Below are 16,707 nucleotides of genomic sequence, written 5' to 3'. Positions count from 1 at the left end.
AGTTCTTGATAACAAAAATTTAAAAGACAACTATTACACCGATAGCAAACAAAATGGCTATTTTTCGCAAATAACCTATTTTGCCACTAGCGCCACATGTAGTCAACTTTCGTACTAAATTATACTCCATTTGACGCGAATTTCCTGATTCTGGTTTGTATTTATCAAATCATCGAATAATAACGGGATTTTGCTCAAATGTCAGTTATGTGAGCAGTTAATTTTAACTGGTTTACGATATTCTTTAAATATTACAAAAATTTTGGATCAAACAAATGTATTTTGTCAATTGCAAGAGCAATTTGTGTGTTTCTATATACACACATAAATAGAGATATACAACGTTCGAAAATAATGCGCATGCTGAGAAGCGTGACGATGTATAAAGGGAGGGATAAGCAGCGTTAAGCAACAAATTTTTCCCGCCGGGACGCAACAGTCTCTTGGTGGACGTTTTCGGAGTCATCATCTTCCCTATATTTTAAAATCATTTACTCCAAAAAAAAAAAGAAAATCCATGTATGCACATAAATTAGTAGTGATTCTGGATTATTACTGAAAATACACATGTGTTATATCAATCAAAAGTTCTATGAATTGTTTATCTCAAAGTTAAGTGATCAGGTATGTTTATAATAATAACGGCTGAATTAAAGAGTGATTAGTTCTAATAATATAAACCCTACTAAATTAATAGTGCAATTGGCTGAATGTCTCTTGGCAAAATCGTTTTTGTATAATAAATACATCAATTATAAAATTCAAGAATAGATTAGTAGGTTGAAAAATGCTATGATTGATCTGCCACGATCTCACGTCGTAATTTTGCACCCTTATTATTTTTCACTCAGTACATAGTGATTTGATTGAAAATGATAACACAGTTGCTTATTATATATCTTTTAATTGATCTATTTACTTGACACTATTTAATTTACATTAAATTTGTTGATTTAATTAAAGATAAAACGACATTTTGTTGATATACCCACTTGGATTTTGACATTTATTATCGATCCATCTAATGTGCCAGTTGGTGCTGTCGTATTTTACTTCAAGTTATTTAGTTTTGCTACTCTATTATATTTCTACAAAATTGATATACTTTATTAATGGATCCATGATACATGAATTTAATTGTACAGATTGATAACAATGAAAAAGAAAGATATTAAACAATACAAATATTGAGTACATATATTTTTTTCATTTAAACAGCTTTAAGATCAAGTAATTCTAAACAATGGATTGATAATGTTTTTTTACACATCATGAATGGATAAACAAGAAAGGGATCCTTAGAGAATAATTCTTCATCTAACGGTCTTTTTATCCCCTCCAGGTATTCACTGATGATCTCAATTGGTTAAGAGGAAGATAGAATGTGTGGCCTCTTTGTGTATTGCAATTTCTCCAATTCGCTTTCTTTCTCTTACTTATCCTACTCTTAACTTCTTCCGGACAGATCTTTTCTTCTGTCTACATAGCATCCAAGTCTCATATTACTACGAAACGTCGATGATGAGTCTTTTCACTGGAAAAAAGCTATGTACACACTTTCAAATAATGTCTTATTGACAGAAAGCTTAAATAATTACTTGAAATAATATTTAGCATAAAATGATTTTTTATAATTGTAAATAAAATTATTAATTTACATTTTGTTTTCATGAAGATTCTTGGAATATTGTCCTTCATTTAATCCCAGTACTTTCAGAGAAATATCAAAAGAAATCAGCACAATAGTCCAAAACTTACTCTTCTCAGTATTGATGACAATATAAAACATAAATCTCTTGGCATGTTTTCATCTGTATAACACACAATTGAATAAAATTTCAGTGAATTTATAAAAATAGTGTCTACTATGTATACTCAAAATTCAACAAAACAAGTCAGTTCGTTTACTATTTTATTGCAAAGTTGTAATTTTATTTTTACGAATGATGCAATGCAAAAAAAAAAGAACAAATTTATCCACACATACATAGTCGCAATAAAACTTTTTTTTTTTGCTGTAATAAATGGCATAATATTTGAATAAATATCTTCTGACTCACAAACTTAAAACCTGATTTAAAATCTCGTAAAGCTATTATAGCTAAGGCCCCTATCAGTTACATTACAACGACTTTGTTAACCCAATTCACCAATCACTCTCAGCTTAATAAAACTTGCCATTCTATATTAATTAAACGCCAACTGTGTGTCTCATAAAAAATAAAATATTTATTATTTCAAATATATACATATGTAAAAACACTTTAATAAGTTGATGAACTAGCCAATGATTAAATAACAAGGGTAATAGATGCCATGACATAATTCTACATTCTTATCTGTTAGAAAATACGGTAATTATTACCATCAAGTATTGATTTATTTTAAATAAAAATTTTCAATAAGTTTATTTACTCAAGTTGTTTTTTCTTTTTACAATGTCTGTCAATTCAATTGATAAATCTCTCTTTATATCAATCAATGATCAATGATGAAAGCAAATAGTTATAATTTCATGGAATGTATTTATTGAATTGTAAAAGAAAAAATGTATTTTATTGTAATATTTTGTGATTTTAATATTGTAAGCAAAAAATATAAATTAAATGACGTAATAGCTGTAGATGGAACGAGTTCATCTTACGTCATTGTTCTGAATTTAGAGATTCTCATAAAGTTATGAATGAATCTTTTTTCATGAATCTTATTATGTATGTATTATTAGTTAGTATTACATGTAGTGTACAGTGAAAGAATACTAAGTACATGTATTCGAGGCTAAATGAAAACACTAGTGGCTTCTTTATAATTCAATTAAACAATTCAATTTTTACGCCATTCTTAATAGTCTAATTGTAATATGAATTACATCATTGGCATATTTTTATTCAGTGACTTAAGAATACTGAGATAGATTGTTGGACAATATCCTTGAATGTCCTGATGATTGAATTTCATTTATAAAATAATGAAAATTGGTTTTTTTTTATAATCATGATAAAAAATTTTAAATAAAGTGAATATTTATTTATTTTTTTTCTTTCATTCTAGTCGTATCTGTAACAATAAATCAACTTGAAGGAACTACTTAGCATATTATGGTTATCGATTAACACTAAAGTGAAGAAAGTTAAAAAAAAAAAAAAAGGAGATTTGTTAAAATTATTTATAATGTTTTTAGTTAATCAATTCTTCGAAGAATAAAATTATTAACATTAATTAGTCATAATTAATTATTAAATTAACTTTAAAAATAAGATTTATCAATTCAAATGATGATTTAATTATTTAGCAATCGATAATTTTCTACAAAAAATCAAAAAAATATTTTTTTTTAATTCTTTCACAATTTTATTAAATTAATAAAATATTTTTTTGGCTAATAAAAAATATATTATTATTGAAAGAAATATTGTATTTATTAAAGTAAATTATTTCACAATGATATAATGATAAAAAATTTTTAATAGACTTTTTATACATTAATTTCACCTGTATAATAGTAGTCAGGTGACATCACTCTTGGTTCGTTAACCTCACGTTCCTTCTTCTGTGGTCTTGTTACACTTGGTATGATGTTGAACTAAGCCATGCAATTATTTTCAACGTGAGATAATATCTAGCACACCTGAGAGCAGTTTATTCTAACACGCGATACATAGGCTTTGGTTTACTCTGCAATAAACATAAATATATAACAAGATTTATAATAATATTATATATACTATCATAAAAGCATACTCATCTGAGAAATATGCAATATCCTTTAATAACGGAAGCTACGTCAAAGTATCTCATTTCTGACCTTAACAAAGATTTGCCACTTATGCTTACTTAAAAAGGGCTACAGGACGCATTTATTAATAATGTGAATTAGAGTTAATTGTGTCAGCCAATAAAATAAGACATACCAACTTCCGTAATGTAATGTCATGATTTTTGAAATCATCTATTAAGTAATTAATTGATAAATTTCACTGTACATCCTCACTATAAATGTTTTTATCTACTAATTATTGACTTTTCAATTTTTCAGAATCATTAAAAGGATCGAGAATGATGAAACAAGTATTTAAATCAAAATTTATTTGACTGAATGAAAAAGACAATTAATTAAAATACGAAAATGTCGACGGCAACTGACACAATGGGATCCATCAAGGATATTCCACAAAGGAAATTTATAAATCCAAATCTAATATCTCTAAAGTGTTTATTATTTTTCTTTTTTGGTGGTAAGTGATTGTAATATTCAAACATTAATAATTCAATTTCTTATGTAAGTAAACAAAAACTTTATTTGATTTATTTTTTTATTGAATATAGGAATGGGATGTTTATTTCCGTTTCTGCCACTCCACATGTTAGCAGTGGGATTGACGATAGAAGAGGCACGATTAGTATCAATAATATCGCCTATAGTAGCAGTAATAGGACCTCTAGTTGTAGCACCTCTAGCTGATAAACTGGCCACTCATCAAGGCTCGAAATTATCTAATGGACGTTATTTAAGAATAATGATAGCTCTTGTATGCTTCTTATCAGCAGTTTTTTATTCCTTACTTCTTCTTGTGCCAGTTGTAGAGAAAATTGAACTTCCAAAAGAACGAAGACCTACTCTGAAATTTTCTTGTAATCGAGAAGGAGCTTCGGTACTTCAAGAACGAATAAATGAATTCTCCACTTGTTATAATTGGACAAGTGAAAGTCGAATATGCGCAATATTGCTTAAAAATTGTAATTATCATTGTCATCCTACTGTCCAAAGATTCTATCAACAATCATTTAATACTAAAGATGTACATAAGATCAATACTGATATTGGAGTTCTTGGTATGGACTCTGAAGGTAGTGGTGATATTACAGTGAATCCTTTGGAAACGAGTTTGAGTAATGAAGAAATTGAATGGCGAATTAAAAGTCAAAATAATTTTAAACATAAACGTTATGTACTACCAGATAGTGAACCACCACATTTATGTTTTAATGAAGGTGAAAATCGAGTTTGTCATGTTTACACAAGTAATTCGGGTAGTTTACCCGTCAACGTGAGCTTCAGGGAAGCCAATAATGCTCGAAAGAAACATGAATGGTGTACTTATCCCATTGTTGAAAATTTTACTTGCAGAATACCTGGAGAATTGGAAACTACCATGGCAAAATTTAATCAGAGCTGCGCTATAGAATGTGATTTACTCGATCCATTCATGCTTTCCGGTAAGCTACTTATATAATTTATTTGAATAAAAAAAACTTTCAATATGATTTCATCATATTAAGTTACTTTTTAAAAAAATACAGCATCATTATTATTATTTTAATTATATTTATTACTAAAGCTTATTTTGATATAACAAATTAAATTTTTTTAGGTAGTTCTCATACAGAAAATCAATGTAGTCAAGTTGCTGGTGATCCAGACATGACATTTTGGATGTACATAACAATACGTTCGATAGCAGATATCTTTCCCACTGCAGCAGTGGCTCTGATAGACGCTGCAATAGTAATAGCAACTAGAGAAACATCTTGCGGACGAGGGGATGTCGGTCGTCAAATAGCATTTGGGTCTCTTAGTTTCGCAATCTTTGGTCCACTTGTTGGTTACTTAAACACAATTATGCCTCCAAAACCAGCATACTTTTTACCAATAGTGTTTTATGTTGGTTTAATGATTTTTGCGTCAATTATTGCTCTTGCTGCTACGGGAATGCCATTGAGTCCACCTGAATGGTGGTGGCATACAAGGTCAGGAATGCTGGCAGTTCCAATGAGTGCAGTAAAACGATATGGAAGTGAAACAGCTGCGCTTGTATTAGTCCTCCTTGTCCTTGGAATATTCTGGAGTGCAATGGATAGCTATTTATCGTTGTACTTATCAGATCTAGCTGGAAATTCTCTGGCGATTGGAGTAATTCTTACTGTCGGCGCTTTGCCAGCTATCTTCTTTTTATGGAGATCAGAACATCTCGTTGATTTTTGCGGACATAGCAATTTACTTATCGTTGCTTTCACTACATATATCGTTAGATTCGTTGGCCTTGGAATAGTATCGGATCCATGGTGGGCATTAATTTCAGAAGCTCTAGAACTTTTTACTTTAGGCATCATGTGGATCACAGCTATTCTTTACATGAGACATCTTCTACCTCGTCATTTGACAGTAACTGCTCAAGCATTACCAGTTATAGCCCATTTCTGTATTGGGCGATGTTTAGGAGCAGTTGTAGGTGCCTACGTTCATAATGGAAACAATGATGTAAATTCTCTTAAATTTGTCTATCAATGTATGGCAGTAGCTGCTGCAATTGTTGCAACTCTTTATTTTCTTATCTATCATGGCCTTCTTAAACCTAGATGCCACGCCCAAACAATACAAAATACAAAAATGACACCGTCTATCGTTCAAGGTAATTTGATACGATATAAATAGTATAAAATAAATTTGTTGAATATAAATAATGATAGATTTTTTAAAACCGAAATCTATAAATAATTAAATACAATTTATTTTTAACTTTTGATTTATTACAGGTATAAATGGAAATGGTAATTATACACCATTGAGAGTTTATCATAATGAAATGGGTAGAAAAGGACAGTTTAGATATTAAAGATGATTAAATCAAGGATCTTTTACATTACCTAGTAAATATCCTTTTTAAAAATTATTTGTGATCGAATTAATTTTACGTAAAACGTTATTCAATGAATTCAACAACAAATTGACCCAAGATTATCAATTAAACCATTAAAAAGGTCACAAATAATTCAAAGACTATGTAAATTTATGTTAAAAATTTTACAATATTTAATTTTTTCTAATTATTTTTATGTATTTGCGCATATTTGAAAATACATTATTTTTTATACTTTATGAAATAATCATAAAATTTGCATAAAATTTTAATGATAATTATTTACACAAATTCTTTATGTCTTTTACAATAGGAATTAAAGAACTAATGCATCAGAACTAGTATTAAATTTTTTTTTATTTTCTTAATTATTAATAACTTCATAATAATTTGAGTTATCTTTAAAACTCTTTCTTCAAGAATGATAAAAAAAATGAATCAAAATATAAATAAAATTATTTATGTATATATGTACACAAGCTAAATATAAACTTAATTATCATTACTTTATTAAATTTTTTGATTTTATTCAACCTATGTTTAAAAAAAATATACTAAATATGTCCATTTTTTTAACGCATTCGAGTTTTTGAACCTATTTATTTAAATTCAGTATTAATTATAGTTATTAATATCAGTATTTATTTAGCATTTTTTAATTAATCCAAAATGGATTGTATTTTTATTCAAGGAATATTACATTAAAATTTTTCCTCCAATTATTAGAGTGTATTTATAAACTTGGTTTTTTTTTATAACACTATTTTTTGTATCATAAATAGCTCTAAAAATTATAAATGTAATAAATATAATTATTATAAAAAAAAATTGAATTAGTACAATTGTTTAGTCCAAGATAGTACATTCATCATCATTCGATAAGTTTTCCCAATTATTGCAACGATTAACACAATCCTCTTCATCAATTAAAGAATTTACTGCGATTACAATCTCATCATTATCTTTAACTTCATGACTATCTTTTCGTCTTCTTCGTCTTATTATTTCTGTAGAGTCCTTTAATTGTTTTTCAGATAAAATTTTTTCATTTTCATTACAAATATTAATATTTTTATTAATTGATGAATTTTCATTATTATCATTTAAATTATCTGAAGAAATAATCTTCGTTACTTTTGTCGTAGAAATTAATTTATCACTATTTAGTTTTTTCATTAGATTATTCTTTTCTAAATCTGTGTCAATTAAATCAACTAATTCTTTCATTTCTTCAGGATTTTCATCATCACATAAATTCTTACGATCTTCAAGATGTTGTAAATAGAAGATAAATTGCTCTTCATATTTTCCAAAATTTTTATCATGAATAATTACTGGTTTATAAATTTCTGTATTTTCTTTATCATTATAATCTGCCTTCATTAGTAAAGAATAACCAATTGACTTATCAAAATCAACTTCTTTAGGAATATCATAACATTGAATGGCTTTATCTTCAGTTTCAATTCTTGCCAAAGTTCCTTGACTAATAAAATCTTTAATATCAATTATTTTGTTTATTTTTTGAGAGAAAACTAATAAAGAATTAATATCCATATCATTATCATCTTCATATTCTTCATCTGGTTCAGAGTCTCTTACACACTCCATGTCTAAAGTCGTAAATTTACTAGATCGTTCATGTTTATTTAAAACTATCATTTCTGTAGAATCATCGAATGTTTCTCCATTTTCATGGGCTTTTTTCCATGGTTTAAATTTCGAAACCATAACATTATTAAAGGCTGTCAATTCATTAACAATCTTTTCAATATTTTCATTAATAATTTTGATTTTTTGACGATTATCTACAACATCATCGCCTGGAGTACGCTCCATTGTTTCAAAATCTAATTCTAATTGTTTACGAAATACTTGAAGTAGATCGTCAATTTTTTTTAAAGGATGATCAATTGCTTCTTGAAAATTAATTGTTCTTGAAGATGTTAACGATTTAGCACTTTTTTCAACTAATTCAGAATTTTCATTTGCATCATTTTCAATTTGTAGTGGATTCGATGGTCTTACTATCGTTGTTTCTTCTGAATCGCTATCAATATTTATTACATTTAGACTTTTAGTTAAATCTTTACATCTTAAATAATTTCCAGATTGTGATGTTGTGCTATTAGATGTTGTGCTTTTAGATGTATCCATCGTTATAATAGGTGTTCCTGCAGGAATGGCTACTATTGAATTAGCATTTATAGTATTTGTTGGTAATCTATGAATTTTAGCTCCAGAAGGAATCGAATTGACTTTGTGTAAAGGACGTATTGCTATTGGCCTACTATGGCTTTGTGTTGTATGAATAATATTTTGTTTTGGTATTGGATTAAGAGAAATAGCAGTGTTGTTTAAAATGGAATCAGGAATTTTTGATCGTACATATTTAGTAACGGGTACAACGATACCTTGTGGAGTAACAGTTTGATTTTCACATTCAATCATTGTTTGTTCACATAATAATGGAGCTCGTAAATCTTGTTCATCAGATTTATCCTTTCCAGTGGATATTACATCTTGTATAATATATTTTGGTGCAATTGGAATAAATCTCGATGTACCATTTACTGTAGCTTGTGGTTTTTCTTTTGCTATAGATGATGATGATGATTTACGTCGTTTTCGAGATCCATTTTTATTTCTTTTTCTCGATCTAGATTCATAATTTTCATCATAATCCTCATCATTATAATCATCATCATCAAAATCGTTGTCCTCATCATTTGAATCGGAATTGTGACGTTTACGCTTAAAATTTCGACCAAGACAACATTGACTATCATCTAACTCCATTCTTGTTTCTATTTCTTGTTGAGACATTGAACGATCTGTCATAAATATCCTAGAAAATTTTATTATTTATGATTGAGCTCAATGATAAAAGAATGATTGTAATTAAAAATTTTTTTACCTAGCTAATGTCCTAACGTGCTCTAACAAAGCTCTACAAACAGCTCTATGAACATATAAGTCTTTTGGATCACAAACAAAACATTTCCACTTTTCATCAGCTTCTATTTTTTTACGTATCACCGAATCAAAGTTACGTTTTATACATTTATCGCAAAATGTATTGCTACAATAAGAACAGCAATAAAGATTTCCACCATTGGCACACCAACGACAAAACATATCAGTAGCATCATCTCCTTGTTCAAATTCTCCGTCACCATAAAAAATTCGGCATGATGAGCAAAGGAGTGTTTTTAATATAGGATGTTCATGCATATTTTCGGCATCAAATGGTGCTGATCCAATATGTGCATCACAGGCTGTGCAATGAAGCCGTCGAAACCGTACTTGAGCAATATCTGTACATGAAAAACAATATATACATTTCGTTCAATAACAAACTTTGAGTAAATATAAACAAATAAATGATTTGTATTTATTGTTGTTACCATTTCCGAATAATTTGTTAAAGAACACAGTTTCATCATGGCTAATTATTTGAGAAGGCTTCAAACTTACTGGTGCCTTTGTTGTAGTGTCTTTCAATTGAATAAAAAATAAAATTAGTCAAAAATGTTAAATTTTCACCAAATAAAAAAATGTATGTCTACACATATAACCTGAAATCGAAGTTGCCAATGGCGGAATTTCTCTAACTTGGACTTCAAGCAAACTGGAAATATCCATTCCGTAATGAATGATTTTTTTTATTACATCTATAAGATGGTCCAAAACACCATCTGATAGTTCTACTTCTTTACAGCAGAATTTTCGACTCCATTTATAAATCAAGGGTGTGCGGCATATTGCTCAATGCGTACATTTTTTGTATTGATAAATTCAAAGTTGAGAACATCTATCTGTTTATCACGTCTTCAATGCTATATACAATATATGAACCAGACTAGTTTTGTAAGCACACTGACCACATTTCCAGTAAAATCCCAAAGACTTTTAAGGACTACATACAATTTTCAGTGTTTATGCAATATTCACGTCATAACCACTATAATATCTGCAACAAAGAATACAAAATTGACCAACAGTTGTCACTGTGTGTGTCTTCACTTCTCCATCTTTGAATTGTGTCGCTCTCTATTCCAGGCTGGACTGTAGACAGATTTTCTTCTAAAAAGTCCCTATGCAATTTTTGTTGACAAACCACGTCGTTAAATGAAAACATAACCTGTAATATCCAACCACAATTGCTGATGTAAACAAAATGTATTGAAGATCAATTGATTTGTACATATTTTTTTAATTACTACTGTTTTTATACATTTTCATAATATAGAAGGTTTATAATATTCATCATTTACAGGGTTACAATAATGACTTGATTAATACTGCATCTATTGGTTATCAAAAAATGAATTGTTTTCCAAGCGGTGGGCTGATGATAGCGAGAGCCGCCATGACACCTCAAAATCTACTGAATTCGAAATGCATATTTTATTTTGATTTTCTATTATAATAAAAAAATTAAATCGCTCATACTCGTGTAGAAAGACATACAGAATGAAATAAGCTTCCATTTCGGACTGAAACTGAAAAAAATCATTCATTTTTAACGACGTTATTTGTAATGGCAAATTACATAAAGACTTTGAAGGGGAAAATCTGTCTACAGTCCAGCCTTACAATAACTTTATAAAAATATTTATTATTAATAAATTTTTCATTTATCATTGCTATGATTGCATTTGCTAATTGTGTGATTTTATTTTGAATTATTTTTCTATTTTTTAAAAGTTAAATAAATATGTGATTTTAGAGGTTATTTTTAAAAATTGACTTTCTCCTACTTAATAATAAATAAAGTTTAATTTTAATTATAAAAAAGTGAAAACAAGAATTTATACATTGCATTTAACAATGTAAAATTAAATAACTGACAAAATTTTATTTTGACGCTAAAGAATACGTTGCTAAGCAACGTGTCACGCAAAATGCCAAATGGTCGTCATAGTAACCCAGGGAAACCATCGTAAAAGCTGTAAAATAATAAAAAAATAATTCCCTATAACAAGTACTCCAAAAGTATCTTCAACATTATTACGACATATAAGTTATTTTTATTATAAATTAACTGGTGTAATTATTTTAACCATTATTAAGTTTAAAGAAAAAAAGGTATCAAAAATCTTGACAAATAATTATACAATGAATATCTTGAATAAAATCTTCACAAAAAAACTCCCCAGATTATCATGTTCCTGAGAGAAATAGGCATGACGTACGCGATTTCATATAGTTCTCAATGGTGTATTTTCTTGTTGAAAATTGTAAAACCTACAAAAATTGAGAGCATTAAAGTTAATTAGAAAAATAATTGTGAATAAAAATTTTAATTTGTTATTATCTTAACGAAGATATTCAAAATAATAATATTATTAGATAAATATTTAGAGTGTGCATGTTTCGATCAATCTGCCATGATAGATCGGAGCGCGTCTTCTTTACACCCTGAAAAAGTGAAGGATTTACAGCGAAATGTGGGAGCTCCTCTGTGAGGAGTAACACTTTATGGTAAGCTAAATAATCTACAAATAATGAGCTTTTGATTAGCTACGGATTTATCTCAAGAAGATTGTCGAATAGGCTACAATTGATATTATTAAAACTTGACCCATGATTATATACTAGTTTCTGAGCGGCCATTAGCATTTTGAGGCATGGTCGTCTGACTTTCGTGTCAAATTGTCAAATTTTACTATTTATTTGCTTTATAAATTTAAAACAATTTTTTGTTTATATTACCACCTCAAGTATACGATTTTTTAATTTTTTAAATTGTCTTTAATTATCAACTGTTTAATACATCATTTTTTTTTCATTCCAAATATCAATTTACTTGGTCATTCCTTTTTGATTCGATTTATTTGAATTATATTGATGATTATTGTTAAGTGATTTAAAGAATAAACATCAATGATGTCAATAAAAAAATATAAAAAACAATTCTTTCAACATTGACGTAAGGATGTAAATAGAGTTGCTGTTTAATTAAAATTTTGTTGGCACGATACAGCGTTGTTGATAGTAAAACGCAATCGTATATTATGATTGATATTAAATATTTAATATGGAAATATTAAATACAAATGTAATCAAAAAGACAGTTAATAAATGGAAATAAATCGAATAATTTAAATTAATTTCAGTGAGTGTAAAGGTTGCAGAATGGTGGTGGATTGTCTGTCAGTTCAGGGGTCAGCTGCAGCGCGGAAGCAGGAGAGGAGATTGGGAGGGTCGGTAGGAAACAAGATGCAGCCGAATGAAGTTAGCGGTGGCACCGGCGGCATGACGCCCAAAGAACTGTGTGATAATGATGATCTTGCCACTTCTCTTGTATTAGACCCATATTTGGGTTTTGTTACACATAAAATGAATATCAGGTGCACATTTGTTATCATCTTAGAAGATGTTCTATTATGAAAATATATTCCAATATTTTAATAATATAACTTTTATTTTGTTTGTAAATATAGATATAGGCCACTTAAAGTTAACAAGGATGAGCTCCGCAAAATAATAACAGATTTCATTCAAACTCAGAATTATGAGAAAACTTATAAAAAATTAATGAGTGGTGACTGGGGTGCAAGATTACCACACACGAAATCTAAACAACAACAGATTAATCTACAGAAGCATGTTTATCGTTATTTGAGAGTTTTTGATAAGGATTCTGGATTTGCTATTGAACCCTGTTATAGGTATTCATTGGAAGGTCAGAAAGGCGCTAAAATATGCGCAACACGTAAATGGCTGAAGCATGATAAAATTCCATGTCTTGTTGGTTGCATTGCTGAGCTTAGTGAAAAAGAGGAGGCAGCGTTGTTGCATCCCGGAAAAAATGATTTCTCCGTTATGTTCAGTTGTCGCAAAAATTGCGCTCAGTTATGGCTTGGACCAGCAGCTTACATTAATCATGATTGTCGTCCTAATTGTAAATTTGTAGCTACTGGACGAGATACAGCATGTGTCAAAGTACTTCGAGACATAGAAGTCGGTGAGGAAATAACATGCTTCTATGGTGAAGATTTCTTTGGAGATGGTAATTGCTTCTGTGAGTGTGAAACTTGTGAACGACGTGGTACTGGTGCATTTGCCAGTCAAAAACCCGGTGATGATTTATCAACAGGTAATTTTAATTTTTGATTATTTATAATTAAGCTGAATATAAATTTTAATTGACAATATTGTAGGATATCGTCTAAGAGAAACAGATAATCGTATAAATCGTACGAAACATCGTCAGCAGCCACTTGGAGCTTCGAAACATCAAGCAGATGGAGCATTGAATGAAAAAAATGCAATGCTTGTCGGTAATGCAGCAGTTGCACCGCAATCATTGAGTATAAAAGAATTACGACGTAAAGGTTTAACAAAATATGATGCAGAACTACTCATTGCTCAAGGTTGTAGATTTTCAGATATTGCACAACAGCAACCTGTAGTTCCTGAAGATAGTACTAATTCATCGCAAGCTCCAAGACCTCATCCGTCCTCAATAATTGGTCCCGGAACAAGAAATTTAAGAAATAAACAAACTATTAAAAATGAAAGCAACAACAATAATAGTAATAACGATAACCATCTCTATAATAATAATTCTACTAGTAGTAATAATAGCAATGGACATACTAAAAATGGACAAAGCTTACGCGCATCAAGACTTCAGAAAAGAACTGAAACAAAAAGAACTCGTGCAAATGTTGATGAACCTTCAGTTCATCTTACAGACAATAATCATAATACAGAAATGAATCATCATAAAGATAGTTATGATCAAATGGCAATAAATTGTTTTCATGAAGAAACTAAAGAAAATCCATCAAAATCATCTCATAATCATAATTCCACTGACACTGTAGAAAGTAGTACAAAACATCGAAATTATCCTGTTTTAGCTAAAAATTTATTTGAAAATAAAGAGTTTAATGATACTTTGCCGTCAAAAATGGATAATTCTGAAAAAGAATTTAATGTTCATAATTATCCAATTGTAGAGAAAGAAGAAACAAAACCAGGGAGTATTAAAGAAAATGTTCAGATAGAGAAAACAGCTGAATCTACAATTAATAATTTACAACAACAAACAAATAATGTCGGACATTGGTGTAATCTTACGTCATTCAATGGGGTATCAAAACGACGTAAGTCTCTTCAAACATCTGATTCTCGAGATATTGAACATAGAAAATCTCCAGCACACGGTGAAACACCTAGGAAAACAAATTATGAAAGGAATGAAAACCAAACTGAAGAATTCCCTCAAATGAATGCTAAAACAGCACCAGTTGTAAGTGAATTTTCTGAACAAAATTTTAATTTTCCCAAAACTTCAAAAGATTCCAGAATGAAGATTGATTGTACAGAACAAATATCAGTACAAGAAGAAGAAAGATTACGAGAAACTGTTATTTCAGATAAAGCTTTAAATAGAGAGAATAATAATCAAGATTTTTATTCCGGTTTTAGTGAAAAAAATGAGTTAAATACAACAAACATTGATATGAATAAATTGGAAGATGAATCTACTAGTAAAAAATCTGAAGATACTAGAAGTTTTACACTGAAAAGATCATTTGGTAATGAATCAGAAATGATAGAGAAAACAATCTCTCGATCACGACGAAAAAACAAACGAGCAAACAGAGGTGGTACAACAAAATCGAAGAAAACTAAAAACCTATCAAATACAGATGAAAAGGAGAGAACAAAAAAAGGTCGTAGTAAAATAACAGGATGTAATAAAAGATTAACTAGAAGTTCTCGGAGAGATAATAAAAAAATTATCACTACGACACCTGTAGTTGGAGCTACTACTGACGATGATTCAGGAATTCAAGGAGATATTTATGAATTCAGTGAAAAAGAAAGTAATCTCGAGGATGTTGAAGTACTTAGACCCAATAAAAATGAAAATCGTGTAATTGAAATTTCTAATTCTAAACCCGAAGAACCTCGTAGCGATTTTAGTAAAAATGAACCCCCAGTTCTTGTTCGAGAAGAACCATGGCCTGCAAAGCGAGAAAATGTATCTAAAGAAGAATGTGAAACACTTAATATGTGTGAGTCTAATTTAAAATACAGCAATAATTCGAGAAAACAGTCTGTATTACCGGAATATCAATGGCAAAGTGAGCCAACTTATAAAGAATGTCCGACAACACCAGACCGTCCTGGTGGAAGATTAAAACTTACACTACGTATGAAACGATCCCCAGTGTTAGATGATGTTGTTGAATCAGGAACAAGTCTGAGCGAAGACAGTTTTGAACCGGAGTATGAAGTACTCAAAGTAGAAGGTGTAGAAAATACAAGACGTAAGAAAAAACATAAAACTCGTGATCGCGAAAGGCGACATAAGAAACGCGAAATAACTCTTGATTCACCGCCACCACCTCCTATGAAAAGACTTCGACTGATTTTTGGCAATGAAACTCACACTATTGATTTACCGCATTCTTAATGATTTAATGCATTAAGTAATTAATTATAATCAGTAAAATCACAAATTTATCATTATTAATTTTTGCAGCAAATGTAATAATTAATAAACATTCTTTTTTATAAAAATTCCAAAATAATTGTTAAAAAAAAAAAAATTAAATTTGAACATTCAATAGATTTACATTCGTTTGTAGACCTTTATTTTAATTGAGGACTAATTAAAGAAAAATCTTACTCATATTATGTATATTAATAATATAGTATTAACATGAGATAATTAGTTGAAGTAAATAGTTCGTATTAGTATTAATCATTTGCTGCATTAAATATTGAACATAATATAAATGCGCGAATAAAATATTATGCAATAATTGTAAATAACACTCGTAAAATTACACTGACAAATTAAATTAAAACACGAGTGCGATAGAATGCAGTACGTTACGAAAAATGTCGCTACAGTCAGGGAAAATAATTTTAAAATATGAAAAATTAAATTTCAAATTAATTCTATGCTGCACATGGTGCGCATTAAAAATTTTAAAATTCATTTTTCGTTTACGGACGTATATATTCCCAAATATGATAATTGAATTATTACTATCATTAATATTATTATTACTATTATTATTATTATTATTATTATTAT

At 29.1% G+C, this 16,707-nt stretch overlaps 3 protein-coding genes across 6 annotated transcripts; 2 read left to right on the top strand and 1 right to left on the bottom strand.

Moving 5' to 3' along the window:
• Positions 1-147: 147 nt before the first annotated feature.
• SP1173 lies at positions 148-6,970 on the top strand. Of its 3 annotated transcripts, none has more exons than XM_035096727.1 (5): positions 148-624; positions 4,037-4,235; positions 4,327-5,217; positions 5,373-6,410; positions 6,535-6,970. In XM_035096727.1, the coding sequence occupies exons 2-5, from the start codon at positions 4,127-4,129 to the stop codon at positions 6,612-6,614; spliced, it is 2,118 nt and encodes a 705-aa protein (XP_034952618.1). In that variant the 5' UTR covers positions 148-624; positions 4,037-4,126; the 3' UTR covers positions 6,615-6,970. The 3 variants fall into 3 exon arrangements, with proteins under 3 accessions (XP_034952618.1, XP_034952619.1, XP_034952620.1); XM_035096728.1 differs by lacking the exon at positions 148-624 and adding an exon at positions 665-1,342; XM_035096729.1 differs by lacking the exon at positions 148-624 and adding an exon at positions 3,431-3,956.
• A 239-nt stretch (positions 6,971-7,209) lies between these two features.
• Positions 7,210-10,664, bottom strand: ADD1 (ADD domain-containing protein 1). The gene is made up of 4 exons (XM_035096732.1): positions 10,217-10,664; positions 10,046-10,135; positions 9,556-9,955; positions 7,210-9,486 (listed from the first exon to the last, which is right to left on the bottom strand). The coding sequence occupies exons 1-4, from the start codon at positions 10,281-10,283 to the stop codon at positions 7,485-7,487; spliced, it is 2,559 nt and encodes an 852-aa protein (XP_034952623.1). The 5' UTR covers positions 10,284-10,664; the 3' UTR covers positions 7,210-7,484.
• Positions 10,665-11,662: 998 nt separating this feature from the next.
• On the top strand, positions 11,663-16,647 carry Hmt4-20 (Histone methyltransferase 4-20). Of its 2 annotated transcripts, none has more exons than XM_035096662.1 (4): positions 11,663-12,125; positions 12,772-12,994; positions 13,088-13,743; positions 13,808-16,647. In XM_035096662.1, exons 2-4 carry the CDS (start codon positions 12,780-12,782, stop codon positions 16,075-16,077), a joined length of 3,141 nt encoding a protein of 1,046 aa, XP_034952553.1. In that variant the 5' UTR covers positions 11,663-12,125; positions 12,772-12,779; the 3' UTR covers positions 16,078-16,647. The 2 variants fall into 2 exon arrangements, with proteins under 2 accessions (XP_034952553.1, XP_034952552.1); XM_035096661.1 differs by having other exon boundaries at positions 12,761-12,994; positions 13,808-16,204.
• Positions 16,648-16,707: the final 60 nt, after the last annotated feature.

Source organism: Chelonus insularis, unplaced genomic scaffold, assembly GCF_013357705.1.
Source record: "Chelonus insularis isolate UGA/USDA-ARS -01 unplaced genomic scaffold, ASM1335770v1 contig_145_pilon, whole genome shotgun sequence".
Lineage (NCBI taxonomy): Eukaryota > Metazoa > Arthropoda > Insecta > Hymenoptera > Braconidae > Chelonus > Chelonus insularis.
This window is presented reverse-complemented; position numbering and strand designations above follow the sequence as displayed.

Excerpts from the sequence above, each read along its gene's own strand:
- ADD1 (XM_035096732.1), bottom strand. The coding sequence starts at position 10,283 with ATGGATATTTCCAGTTTGCTTGAAGTCCAAGTTAGAGAAATTCCGCCA. Across the intron at positions 10,136-10,216 it reads ATTGGCAACTTCGATTTCAG|ACACTACAACAAAGGCACCA; the intron begins GTTATATGTGTA and ends TTCAATTGAAAG. Across the intron at positions 9,956-10,045 it reads TAACAAATTATTCGGAAATG|ATATTGCTCAAGTACGGTTT; the intron begins GTAACAACAATA and ends TTTCATGTACAG.
- Hmt4-20 (XM_035096662.1), top strand. The coding sequence starts at position 12,780 with ATGGTGGTGGATTGTCTGTCAGTTCAGGGGTCAGCTGCAGCGCGGAAG. Across the intron at positions 12,995-13,087 it reads ACACATAAAATGAATATCAG|ATATAGGCCACTTAAAGTTA; the intron begins GTGCACATTTGT and ends TTGTAAATATAG. Across the intron at positions 13,744-13,807 it reads CGGTGATGATTTATCAACAG|GATATCGTCTAAGAGAAACA; the intron begins GTAATTTTAATT and ends ACAATATTGTAG.
- SP1173 (XM_035096727.1), top strand. The coding sequence starts at position 4,127 with ATGTCGACGGCAACTGACACAATGGGATCCATCAAGGATATTCCACAA. Across the intron at positions 4,236-4,326 it reads ATTATTTTTCTTTTTTGGTG|GAATGGGATGTTTATTTCCG; the intron begins GTAAGTGATTGT and ends TATTGAATATAG. Across the intron at positions 6,411-6,534 it reads GACACCGTCTATCGTTCAAG|GTATAAATGGAAATGGTAAT; the intron begins GTAATTTGATAC and ends GATTTATTACAG.